Source organism: Ceratotherium simum, chromosome 21, assembly GCF_057802395.1.
Source record: "Ceratotherium simum simum isolate JZ-2026a chromosome 21, ASM5780239v1, whole genome shotgun sequence".
Taxonomy (NCBI): Eukaryota; Metazoa; Chordata; class Mammalia; order Perissodactyla; family Rhinocerotidae; genus Ceratotherium; species Ceratotherium simum.
In genome coordinates, this window is record NC_141920.1 from 26,463,963 (window position 1) to 26,477,747 (window position 13,785).

The 13,785-nt window shown below is 47.3% G+C and overlaps 1 protein-coding gene across 1 annotated transcript; it reads left to right on the top strand.

The window, feature by feature from the left end:
* Positions 1–1,031: 1,031 nt before the first annotated feature.
* LOC106803881 (BPI fold-containing family A member 1) lies at positions 1,032–7,528 on the top strand. The gene is made up of 7 exons (XM_087444913.1): positions 1,032–1,191; positions 1,343–1,504; positions 2,961–3,066; positions 3,388–3,537; positions 4,389–4,461; positions 5,017–5,080; positions 7,473–7,528. The coding sequence occupies exons 1-7, from the start codon at positions 1,032–1,034 to the stop codon at positions 7,526–7,528; spliced, it is 771 nt and encodes a 256-aa protein (XP_087301039.1).
* The last annotated feature ends 6,257 nt before the right edge of the window (positions 7,529–13,785 follow it).

Sequence of the window (13,785 nt, forward strand, 5' to 3'; positions counted from 1 at the left end):
ATCAGAGGGCCAATCCCAGTTTACCTCCCCAGGGAAGCCACAAGTGGCTTTTTGGTCCAAAAAGCCCTGTTGATCCCAGCCAGCCACAACAATGATGATGCTTTGGCCAAATCAGCCCATTGATGGAATTTTGCCCAAAGCAGCCAGGTGTCTCCAAAGTGTAGGTACCAGTCCCAGCTTTGGCCGGCTTTGCTGGGTGCCAAATATGCCTGTGAGAGGGTTGGTGGTATCTGGGAGAGGATGGTGCAAAGGGCAGCCAGATGTCCAGGCTTGCCCCAGAAGTTTGTCCAGGTCTGCTTGAAGGAGAAGAGAAAGGTGCAGAAAAGATAGTGTGTGTGTGTGGAAGGGAGTGGGGGTGGCGCAGAGACCTACCTCCAACCACAACTCTGCCATCAATTGCTGTGTGACCTTGGGAAAGTCACTACCCCTCTCTGGTCCCCTGGTTCTCCCTGTGCAATGACGACTTGGGATGACCCTAGGATTTCCCCAGCACTGGTCTGGATGAGATGGTGGCTACAATGGTGCGACCTCTGATATTCTGTGACTTGCAAGAACTTCCACAAACCATTGAGGGTTGGACTCAGACCGAAGGACTTCTTGGGGGTAGTGGCAAAGCAGTTCAGTTCCTCAGCCACCAGCATGTTTAGCCTTTTCATTTGCTTTGTCTGATTCAAGCCATTGTGAGCAAGCCCAATTGGAGAGTAAATCTGATGGTCATTTAACTTAAACAGAGGCTTCTGGGTCAAACAGATTTGACTTTAAATCCCATCTCCAGCCTGTGCTTGCGACCTTGGGGGAAGTTTCCTAAACTTACTAGGCCCCCGTTTCCTCACCTGTGCAATGCGAGGGAAAGTGCCCACGTCTTAGGGAGTGGTTAGCACCACATCGGTTACTGACGCCTGGCTCGGAGGAAATGGGGAGCAACTCTTCACTCCCTGGTGCTCCGGGGGTGGGGGCAGGTGGGTGAATCCCTCTCTGGTATCCGTGTCGCATTGGACCAGTCATTTTGTCCTCAGATACCAAGAGAGAAGATGTTTCCAACTGGGGGCCTCATTGTCTTCTGTGGGCTGCTGGCCCAGACCACAGCCCTGCAGGAAGCCTTGCCCTCACCCTCAGACCAGACCCTGCCCTGGTCTGTGACTCTGACCCTGGCCCCAAGTCCCAGAGATCTTGCTGGAAGCTTGACCAGTGGTCAGTGAGTCTGTGACAATCTGTTTCAGCTGTGTGTGTGTGTCCAACTGTCCAGTGGGAGGGGAGAGGGGGCAAGGAGGAATGGGGGAGAGGGGCTAAGGATCTGAAAATGTCGGATTTGACCCCTGAGGACTCCTATACCCATTTCCAGCTCTCAGCAATGGCTTGCTCTCTGAGGGTCTGTCGGACACTCTCAAAAACCTTGAGCTCTCGGGCACCCTGAAAACTGGAGGAGTCATTCCCAAAAACCTGTTTGGGGCCATGCTTGGAAAAATGACTTCAGTGATCCCTTTCCTGAGCAAAATCATTAAGTGAGTAGCCCTGAAGTAGGGCCTTGGTCCCCACCAGAGAACCCCCATTGGAGATCTGACAGCCCCAGGCAGTGGCCCTGAAGGAGGGAGAGGGGTGGACTGAACACAAGCCAGGCCTCAGTCTGAGACCCTTCTCACAGTCTGGTAGGGAATAACAGCCCCCTTGAACCAGTAATTGTCCCCAGTCCTGAAGCATGTCCCAAGTCCCCAGCGTCATCTATAATCCTCCCAACAACCCTTTGGTGTCGATTTGATAATCCCCAGTTTACAGATGGAAAAACAGAGGCACAGAAAGGAGCCTGTGCTCACACAACTAGCGTGATGCAGAGTAAGAGACCCAACGCCGATCTACTTACGTCCAAAGCCAAGGCTTCTTTCACTTCACGTGATAATTTTGTTCTCCTCACCCGTGGAGTCCCTTAGAACACAGGTGGCCTTCGAGGTAAGCAAGAAAGTGTAAGCTCCTCTCCTCAATTACGTCATCAATGTGATGTCCACAGACAATCTAACATGGTATTTCCCATGCGACACCTGAGAGCTCTCTAAGTAAGGAGCAACAATGGAAAGCTTGATGCTAGTGAGCTGGAAAAGCCTGAGTCCTTCATAGGGCTGGATCAAAGCCATTTCCAAGATTCCTACCCACCCAGGTGCTTGCTCCTGACTTGAAGACAGACAGACAGCCTTGAGTTTGATTTCTAAATTCACCATGTCCTTGCTGGGTGACCTGGGACAAGGCACTCAGTCTCTCTGCTTCTCCATCTGTAAAATGAAGATTATGGTACCCATAGAGAAAAACTGCTGGGAGGACTGGAGAGTATGTAAATTACCTGGCACAGTGGCTGGCCCAGAGCAGAGGCTCACTTCCATCCTCTCTCCATTCTATCTGACTTCCTGCTCCTCAATCTCCATGATAAACATTGTTGATTGACCCGCCGTTGAAGGTCATGGCAGGATGAGTGATTCCTAGCCATAAATGTTTATGAAAGACTTACTCCAGTTGCTCATACATCATCCACTCATCCACTTACCCATCCATCCATCCATTCATCCATCGTTCCTTCCATCTAACCATTACTTTTCCATGCCCCCACCCACACATCCATCTACCCACCCACTCATCAATCCACATGGTCAACCAATATGGAGTAGCCCCTTTCTTTGTAAGTCTCTAGGTTGGCACACAGGATGCAAATATAATCCAGACAGAGTCTCTATCCTGCAATACCTCATGGACTTGAGACGAGGAGAGGGCCATGTGTGTGTCAGGATCTGATCCAGTGCAGAGGCTGGGAAAGACTGATGTATGTACAACTCAGAACCCATCTGGCTTTTGCTGCAAGACTCCCCATCATGGGTAGCTCCACCTCTGGGTTGAGTAAAGTTGGGTTAAATGTGGCTTCTAGGTTTGGGTCTAGCAGAGCTAATGTTTCTCCCTCCAATGTTGCTCCCTGGGCGGTGTGAAGATCACTAATCCCCAGCTGCTGGAACTCTGCCTTAAGCAGAGCCCTGATGGCCGTCATCTCTATGTCACCATCCCTCTGAGCATGGTCATCAATGTGAATATGTGAGTGGGCCCCAAGGGAGGATGGGAAGATGACTCACCAAAGGAGACTCTGATGACCATGGGTAGCCAAAAAGGGGGCATTGGAGTCTAACAGACATGAGCTTCCAACTTCAGCTCATTTGCTACTATGCTGAGTGACCTTGGGTCACTTGGGAAACTCACTTGACCTCTTTGAGCCTTGGTTTCCCCTACTGGGAAATGAGATGAGTACAGCTGTGGGCTAGATGGAGTGAGGTGAGGCTGGCATTCCTGGCAAGGACAAAAGCCTCCTCTGCCTTGGAATGTGGTGGGGCCAGATACAGCAGACTGTCTCCTCTGCAGACCCCCGTTCAGAAGTCTGTTAAAGCTGGCTGTGAAGCTAAACATCACCGCAGAACTCTTAGCTATGAAACAGAAACAGGAGGACATCCGCCTGACCCTTGGCGGCTGTGTTCACGCCACTGGCAGGCTGCAACTCTCCGTGCTTAACAGGTGAGGACAGAGAGGTGGCTTCTCCTGCCCAGAGACAATAGGATGGGATGATGGATGGAGGCTGGGAAGATGGAACAGTGGGAGAATGGATGAGTAGGAGGGTGGAAGGGTGGGAAGAGGGATGGATCGGAGGATGGAGGGATAGATGAAGAGGTAAATGGATGGGTAAATAGTCACTTATCCCTTCTTAGGCTGGACTGACCAATTTTATGCTGGATTAGGCAACAAGAAATCTGAGTTCAAGTTCCATCTCCCAGAGGGGCATGGAGAGAGGTGGAGGGCTTCCTGTGTGAACTTGGACAGTGCTTCCCAGATAACTGTAATGTGGAGCTACATTGCCGCTGTTGATAGAATCCACTAGGATAATAGGTGTGGATGTGCTTTGTCCCAGTAAGGGGTAAAATAGCTCTGCAGCTTAACTGGGTTACTGATTTCAGTTATTGTCACAAGAGAGACTTAGTCCTGCATAATACACAGGAGTCGTCCTCATCATGGCTGACATTTACTGAACATATAGATTGTGCCTCACATGTATTGTCTCGTTGAATCCTCGTGACTGCTACATACTACACACTGTTCATCCATTTATGGATTCTACAAAGTCTCATTGAACACCTACTGTGTACTGGAAGTATGTGTTTATTCTACACATACCTATCGTGTGCACGGCTGTATAGGGTGTCACTCCCTTTGGAGAGGCCCCTTGGTGTTTGCGGGCGTGTGGGTGTGGATGGACAAGGCCCATTCTCAGGTACTTGGTGCTGAGACTGCGGTGGGCACAGTGGCTCCTCTGAAGCCTTCTCCATACCATCCCCAGGCCTCTGCATCACCCCAGGGCTTTTCCATTTCAGATTTCCCCTCCTCCCCCTTCAAAGGCTTATCAACAGGATCAGTGAGATGCTTCCTAATGTGGTGCAAGGCAAGGTAAGTGGGGGCTCCTGAACTTTGGCTCTTAGAGCTTATCAGGCTGAAAGAGGCCCCTGGGGTGAGCTTTTCTGAGCCCCTCAGTTTGATAAGTAAATTCCACCCATCAGTCTAACTGTCCATTGATCCATCTCTCCATGTCTCTTCTTCGTATCCTTCAAAATACATTGATTGGTTCCCGCCCTGGACCAGGCCCTGTGCTCGTCCACACTGCAGCTGAAGTGGATTGGCCCCTGCCCCAAGAAGCTCCCAGTCCAGCCTCCTATGGCACAGACAAGTACTCTTCCAGCGCATGCTTGGGTGCCTTCTATAACCAGAAACTCATCCCTCCCAGAACGGTCCACCCTAGTTAGAAACAGATGTCATGTTACAGAGTGAACGACGGCTCGTTGTGTGATTGGGCACTTCACACACAAGCTTTCAGTTTCTCCTTCTGCCCAGACACAGAAAAATGTTAGAAAATCTCCCCAGAGTATCCATCCCGGGGATGCTGCTGCTCTCAGGGTCCCCCTACAGTGCCACTTTGCCTAACTCCCCTCTCTGCCCCTGGGTCAGGTGTGCCTTCTGGTCAGTGCGGTTCTCGGCTGCTTGGACACCACCCTGGTGCGAGCCGTTGCCGGTAAGCCCTCGCTCCCCCTCTGCAGGAGCAGCGATTCCGCCTGTGGAGCTCTGGCCCTGCACACCATAGGACAGTTAGCTCCCTCCAGCCTCAACTCTCCCCAATTTGAGTTTCTTTTTTGCCTTGAATTATCCAGATAATGTTGAGGTATGGACCCTGTGTCCCCCATCAGCCCTGATGCTGAGAACAACTGGGCTGGTTGGTGGAGGAGGCTCTGCCTGGGCTTGGGCGGATCTCCGGAGTTCCCCTTCCCTGGCCCCAGGCCTCAGGGGAATGTGAGGGATCCCTGGACTCCTTCAGACTGAGACCATCGCTCTGGTGTGTGGTGGTGGTTGTTTTTTCATTTTCCAGACACGCTGGGCCACAGGCTGCAATTTGTCAACTAGGTCTAGGCCTTCCAGGGAGGTACCAGCCTCTGCTGAGCTGGTGAGTGCTGGTCCCCATTCCCCAGGATTTGGGGGCTGGCTATTCTTCTCCTGATAGGAGACAGCAAGGGGTTTGGGACAGTGACATCCAAAGAGAGAGACAAAGAGCCACATAGACATATACAGAGATGCACAGAGACATCCACAGAGATGTTGACACAGATGGAGAGACACAGGCGGCACTGCATCACAGCTACAAGGAGAAACACACATGGTCATGGATACACACAGACACACACACACACACACACACACACGTGCCCAGACAAACACGTGGCCACTCAGTGGCACATTCACACCAGCACACTCACACACATGTGCATACGTTTGCACACTTGCCACACACAAGTACCCGTGGATACACAAACACACACTAACTCAAATACATGCACAAGGAACCCCCTGACCCCTACCCTTGCGGCTGAGACAAGACCCCTATCCCCAGGGTCTCAGCCTCCTTCCCTCCCTATTGGGTTTGACGATGGGCCAATACCAGCAAGAGTCAGTGACCTCGAGTCTCCATTCTGACTGGGGTCTTCTCCCAACAGACCCATTTCCTGGGTTCAATCCACTCCCTGCCCAGCTTCTGAGGGCTCACAAAAGGCCGTCCCATGTTCTGGACAATGACATGGCGGCTGTTTGAGGACCAGAGCAGCCTTCTCTCCGAGGAAACTGCTTCCTCTCCTTTCCCACTAGACGTGTTATATTCAGTGTTCCTCACCAAATAAAATTGCTGTTCCCCTGCACGGGGAGCCTTGTCGTTCTTAACCATCATTTGAGGGCTCATAGGTTGGAAAGAGCCCTGGCCTGGGTGGTTGGAGCCATAGAACAGAGTTTGGACCTTACATTGGAGATCTTATTGGTCTTAAGCAGGACAGGGAGATGTCCAGATGAGTGTGGATTTCAGACTGACGGCTTTGGTGTCCTTAGGAAGGATGGACAGGGGGTTGGGCATAGATGTAACACTCCACGCAGAGATGATGACACACCAGTTACTATACAAGAAGTGAAAATGGCAGATTTGGGGCCGGCCCCGTGGCTTAGAGGTTAAGTGCGCGCGCTCTGCTACAGGCAGCCCGGGTTCGGATCCCGGGCGCACACCGACGCACCGCTTCTCCGGCCATGCTGAGGCCGCGTCCCATGTACAGCAACTAGAAGGATGTGCGACTATGACATACAACTATCTACTGGGGCTTTGGGGAAAAAAAGGAGAAGGATTGTCAATAGACCAGCTCAGAGCTGGTCTTCCTCAGCAAAAAGAGGAGGATTGGCATGGATGTTAGTTCAGGGCTGATCTTCCTCACCAAAAAAAAAAATGGCAGATTTGAGAGACATTCGGGAGGTGAACCTAGAAGTGTGAGGGAGCAGGTGAGGCTCCTATCCATGTCTCGGGTTGGGAAGCCCGAAGGTAACTGGGAATATGGGAAGATGAATTGATTCCAGCTGGAAAATTAGGCCTTTAGCTGTGACCACTCTGCATGGAAGTGCCTGGGAGACCCCGTGGAAGACATCCAGGAAGCTAATGGATATACAAGTCATCTACTGCCCTGCTTTTGCTCACTTGCATCCAGGCATACTGACCTCTTTCTGTTCTCAGCAAGAGGTTGATAAGATGACAACGAGGAAGTGTAGGAGGAAGGACAAACTGGTCCAGAGTGTTCATTGCTAAAGGCTTGAGAAAGATAGGCATAGAGGGGTCATTGGGGTTGTAAAGAAAAAGATTATCGATGCCCTGGATGAGAGTCATATTTTTGGAGGCAGAAGTCTGATTTTAAGGAACTGAGAAGAGGAAGGGATGTAAGGAAGTTGAGACTGTGAATGCAGATAAGATTTATGAAAAAGTGATGCAAGAAAGAAGAAGAACAGGGCTGCCCAGGCTAGGGAAGGTTGTCCCCGCGAATAAAAAATAAATATCCTATTATTGTTTGAGGTCCTTAGAGGACCAGCCCAACCCTTTCACTCCACAGATGAGGAGACTGAGGGCTTGGGGTATGTGAATGACTTGCACAAGATCACAGAGTGACAAAAAGGCGAATCAAGGACTGAAACATCCCAGACTTCACAGAAAACCTTGTCGCTTGCTCCTTGGGAGACCCCATGACCTTATGAGAATGAGCAGGTTCACGTTGGTGTTTCTCAACCCCTGCCAAATATCTGTCGTCATGTCCAGATCCATCACTCTCTCCACCTACTGTTGCCACCAACCAACATGGCATCATAGGAAGACGGTCCCATAGTTCAGACTGTGAGAAGGCTTATCGTAGGAAACCAGCATGTGTCTTCTGGCAAGGATGTAAGGGAGGAAGCATCAGCCACGCTCACACAAGTAGAAGATCTTTGAGCTGAGGATGAGTAGGTAAATCCCATAAGCAGCTGAACAATCATTGTGAGTGTCACCTCAGCAGTGACCTGAAGTACAGAAGGAGCTTCCAGACTGGAAACCAGAAATTGGGACTGATTGGGCTTGGGGACATCCAGGCTTTAGTTGCCTTCATGTCCTTTCTGGACAGGCATTAGGTCAGGACTGAGAGGTCCCCATGGCCGAGGCCCCAAGAAGCAAAGTGGATAAGGACAGGCACATATACCTGGGACCGTCAGCACTGGTCCTGCTGCCCTCTGACCTGGGCACCAAACTGCATTCCTGCCTGGACACACACCCACTGCCCATCTCTGGGTACTATTTTCCCACTGTTCTCCTGGACATCTTCCTGTAGTCCGCAGATGGGTCTTTCCGCTCCCTAACAATTTCAATTCCTAACTAACTAGTCTAAGACTCCCCTGGAGACAAAATAGTCTGGCAGGTGGCCAGGTTAATCAGAACACATTTATGACTCTTAAATAGTGACAATATTTTCACATTTTAAAAACTCTCTAGAAGGATGTCAGTGACAATGGCGGATGAAAGACCTCCGAAAATTCTCTTTTACGTAAAAGCAATGAGAAAATCAGCAAAAAAAAAAAAAAATCGTCAAAACCAACTTTTTCAGCTCTCTTGAAATTAACCAAAGGTTTGCAGCAATCTAGGGAGTGTTTATTGGATAAAAATTGCTGAATATTGGGAAGAACAGTGAGCTTTGCGGCATTTTCGCTTATGCTAGTCCCATCTCCCACTCTCCAGCTCCATAGTAGACTTGAAAACCAAAAGCCCACAATCTTGGTGAAAATCAGTAGCCTAGCAGCCACTAGAGGGAGGCAGAAGGGGATTACAGCGTCTTCAAACCCTTACTCCCAGAGAATTGTCATTATTTGACCTGCCTATTAATTCCCAGGAACACCCCATTCTCAAGGCTGTCTTTACATCTTTACTTGACCTGAGTTGGAGCTCACCCAGTCAGTATGAATAGCCTTTTGCCCAAGGACTTTTGTGAAAATGGTAGACAGACCTTAAGACTGGGTCCCCAGGAGTTTTTAATTCTCAAGCTAGTCCACATTTAGTTTTCAGCAATTTGTCGTAATTACCTTTTAAGTGTTCCTATTGGTTACTGGTTTCAGCAGCCTCAGCTTCAGGTAAGCTGATCTTGGCTGTAGTTCTAAGTGTTCACCTATCTCTCCAGATTTCAGAATGGCAGCTTGCCCTATGAGATGGATCTAAGAGAGTTGTTGATTTTCAGTTAGTTGAGCTCTCTTCTTGCTGTGAGGATAGGAGTGACAACTTCCAAGCTCTTTACATGTCAAAGCTGAAATTGGAAGGTTGGGTTTTTTTTTTTTCAATAGTTTTCACCAGTTATGTTTGTTTCACTGGAGAATGGGCCCCCAGAGCTCCTCGTACTGCCATCCTGGAAGTGAGACTTCTTTAGAAGAAGTTGTTAACCATTATTTCTTCAAATTTATTTTCTGCACCACTCTTTTTCTCCTCTCATTTTGGGACCTGATGGTATGAACGTAGACCTTTTGTTATAGGCCCACAAATCTCTGATGCTCTGTTCATTTCTTTCAGCCTTTTTTTCTTCCTCTTATTCAGATTGGATAATTTCTATTGACTTATCTTCAAGTTGATCGACTACTGCCTCTTCCAATTCCATCGTGTTGTTGGGCCTGTCCACTGAATCTATTTCAGTTATTTTTATTTTTACATTCTAAAATGTCCACTTAGTTTTTTTTTAAGATTCCACTCCTCTTCTGAGACTTTTATCTTTCCATTTGTTTCAAAAGTGTTAGTACTCGACTCTTGGAGCATGGCGATGATAGCTGCTTTAAAGTCATGGTTTGTTAGTTTCCATATCTAGATCATCTCAGAGTTAGTACCTATGGACTGTCTTTTCACTTGAGAATTTGTCAGACTTTCCTAGTTATTTGTATTTCAAGTAATTCTGGACTGTATACTAGACATTTTTAATATTATGTTATGAGACTCTGGGTCTTGTTTAAATCCTATAGAGAATGTTGAGGGGATTGGGTGCTCATTTTAGCATGCAATTGACCCAGTAAGAGTCAGGCTAACCCAGTTAGATTCCAGTTCCAACCTACCTTCTGTGGGCTGTGTTTTTCAAAGGAGATTTCTTCCACTGTCTTGACTCATGGGGGTCCCCCCTTCCTGCTTTTTGGATCAGAAAGAGAGGACTTCTTTTGGACCTCTTTCTATTCATAACTTTGCATAGTTCCATGAATCACGCTGCCTTTGGGTCCAGGCTGACAGTATAAGAGAGATAAAAACCCAGGAAACTCACCTATGGATCATTTATTCTTCAGGTTATGACTTCCTTCCCCATCCACCTGCCACCATTTATGTTTCAGAATCCTCAGAGAGCTACCTCATTCACTGTGTCCCAGGTTTTAGTTTCATTCAGTAGGAAAGAAAGAATGGAGTATATTTACTGCATCTATTTCAACTCTCCAATCTGCAAAACCAGATGGCTTAAGGCAGATGATGATGGACTACCAGAAATTTAACTGAGCACCCTCACAGTTGCAGTATCTTTACTAGAACAGTTGATTGCAGCTCCGGGTGCTTGGTACGTAGCTATTTATCTGGAAAATGTGTTCTTTTCAATACTCATCAGATAATGAGTTCAGAAGCAATTTGCATTCACTTGGGATGGACAATGACACACATTGTCTTGCTCCTGCTCTCTGTCACAGAATAGTCTCCAGGGGTCCTCTCATGTTTATGTTCTAGTTACTATTTCTGTATAACATATCACCCCAAAATTGAGGGGCTTAAACAACAATACTCATTTCATGATATTCCATGGTTTATGTGGGTCAGAAATTCAGGAAGGCTTAGGGGAAGTTCTAGTTCATAGTCTTGCATGTGATTGCAGCTTTACTTGTAATCACTTATTTAATCCTCCACGCAGCCCTTTGAGGTACGTACTCCTCATTGGCCTCCCTTTGCAGAGGCACAGAGAGGTTGAGTAAAATCTCTAAAGTCACCCAGCTTGGACAGAGTGGGGCTGGAGCAGGAGCCAGGCAGCCAGACTCACAGTGGGGAGATCAGAGGAGTTGTCACTCATGTTCCATCAACTTCCCCATCCCACACCCACTTTGCTCCCCAACATGTTCCCACACTCACACACACACACAGGAGTTGCAAGGAGAGGCAGGAGGGATACAGCAGACTCATATTGAGCCCTGACTCTGTGCCATGCATTCTTAGAGATTAATTTGGTTAATCCTCCCAATAACCCTTGAGGATTGCATTGTTATTGCCCGATATCACAGACGCAAAACATGAGACACAGAGAGATGGAGTCACTTGCCCAAGGACACACAGCTGGTAAGTGTGGAGCCAAGACTTGAAGCCAGGCTCTCTGGCTCTGTAGGCTCTATCTTGTCTCTGGATGAATTTGCTCACAGCCCTTGTCCTTCATCCCGTGTTCAGTGAGCCTGCTTTGTCCAGCGGCATTTCCTCTCATTTCTACAAATGCCACTGAAGACTTTGTGGGACACACATGGCAAATATCACAGATGTTCAACCAGCTAATGTTGATCCACCAGGGGGAGTGAGGACTGCAGGGCTCACCATAACCATGAACGCTCTGGACCACAAAGGGGTTGGGCACCAGCCCCTCAACCCCAGAGTCCTCCCCAGCAGAAGTGTTCTCAGAAGGAAAGGAGGAAGGCAGGACACTTACAATGACCAGCCGTTCAGAGCCACACTGGCCTCAGATATCAGCCAGTGATGAGAAGGAAATGTGCTTGAGTCTGATACCGGCTCAACACAAGGCTGACATAAGAGAAGCCATATTGTAGAAAATAAACCATACCATAACTTTGAATAACCTCTGACTAACTAACCCAGCTGGATATGCACCTTCCAGGAGATCTACTTGCTCTGTAGATTTTATGACCTCTGCTTGTGTGTGTACCTCTCAGCTGCGATAAGATGATAACTTTGTTCTTTTAAGTTCCTTAGGAATATGATTACCCCCAGACAGAGAGTCTATACTGATAGCCATCATCAAATGACAACTGAAAGATCTGGTGTGACGACTCCCAGTCCGTAACACCAGAGGGTCAACATTCTTAACCCTGTCCCCTAAAACCCACTGTCCTATATAACTGTGTCAAGATTCTGTGCCCCCCTTAAGATGATTCTTTAGGACACTAGTCCCCCCATCTTCTGATTTGCTAGCTTATCACTTAATAAAATGCCCTTTCTGTGCCACCATCTTGCCTCTTGATGATTAGCTTTCATCTTGTGGCAAGCAAATCATGCCCTTTGTGCAGTCCCATCTGGGTCACCAATTCCCCCCTTTTGTTGTTTATTCCTTAATCTTGAGAGATATCCTGCTGATGAGGGGCATAGATTGTTCCATCTCATGGAACCAGTCTCTTAGTAGGATGGTGATGCAGGTGGGCTTCCAAAGTTAGGCCTATATTGTGTAAGCAAGTAACCAAGCATTTAATAAGAAGCACTTCTAGAGAAACAAAAAGAAAGACAAGGTTAATGGTGGGAGCAAATTATAAACCAGTTTCTGAGCCCAGGGGCAGCCAGTCAAAAGATTTCTAGATGTCAGAGTTGAAGCATCTTTTGCAGTTTGAAATGTCTCTGATGATGTCATCAGGTGTTCAGGTATCTTTCTTAGTTGCTTACACAGCAACAGACATGAATCTCTCTGAAGTTTATACCAAGTTGTCCAGCTTCAGTTTGCAGGGCTTCAGGGGAAAGGGTAGTTTCAGTTCTCAATGATTTCAAATGAAAATGATGAAAAAAATTGAAAACATTTGTTTGAGATTGTAGGTATTGCAGTTATTTCAGGAAACTAGAAGAATTCAGGATCCAGTCCAGTTTACAGATAGAAAACAAAAACCCCAAAGATAATTATCAGAACTAGAACCTAATATCCATGAATGTGTACTATAGTTTCTATTGAAACATAATTTTTCTCTCTGAAATCACCCTCATTTTTAACAAAGATAGAGAATTAAGACTCATTGGTTTGAAAAATAAGTCTAGTTTCAATAAACTTGGCCCAATTACTTACGTAAGTACAGCAAGAATAGCAATTGATCACGTAGGCTCTTTCAAATCTGCTTTGCTGGAACTTTTTACAAGGAATCTCAGATTTAACTTTAAAGGCCTCTTGAGGCCAGGAAAACCAAGTCAAGGACTTGTCATTAGACTCTACCTGCAGATTTGAGTGGATTCCTATCTTCTCAAGGTCCCCCAAATATTCTGAGGTTCCAGGCACCTGTCAGAGAAGTGACTTTATTTACTCACCTGGCAAGGTTGCTGCGAACCCTATAAGCAAGGAACCAGGCCAATATTTCCAGGTGCCTTTATTTCATAAAGTCAACATTTATTCCTCAAAATCTGTCTTGTCACATCTGAGTCTGCATGTTTCTCTCAAATATGACATTCTGGGCAAAGCCTTGGTAATATAACCAATGTTTCCAATTGTCTCCTGTTATAAGGAGAACAGATTCTTATTGAACTTATGCAAATAACTATATTGCCATGAAAACAATATTCACTCACTAAGAGTTTCCAAATCCTGGAGTGATCAGGTAGGGAGAAAAAACTAAATAAATGTTTCAATTTTACTTACAAAGGTATAATTTTACCAAATTGTTATACATCATAGTTAGCTTAAGAGAAAGAGAAAAAGGTTTCTTTAAATGTGGGGGGAGGGCCGGCCCCGTGGCTTAGCGGTTAAGTGCGCGCGCTCTGCTGCTGGAGGCCTGGGTTCGGATCCCGGGCGTGCACCAATGGGCTGCTTCTCCAGCCATGCTGAGGCCACGTCCCACATACAGCAACTAGAAGGATGTGCAGCTATGACATACAACTATCTACTGGGGCTTTGGGGGGAAAAAATAAATAAATAAAAATCTTTAAAA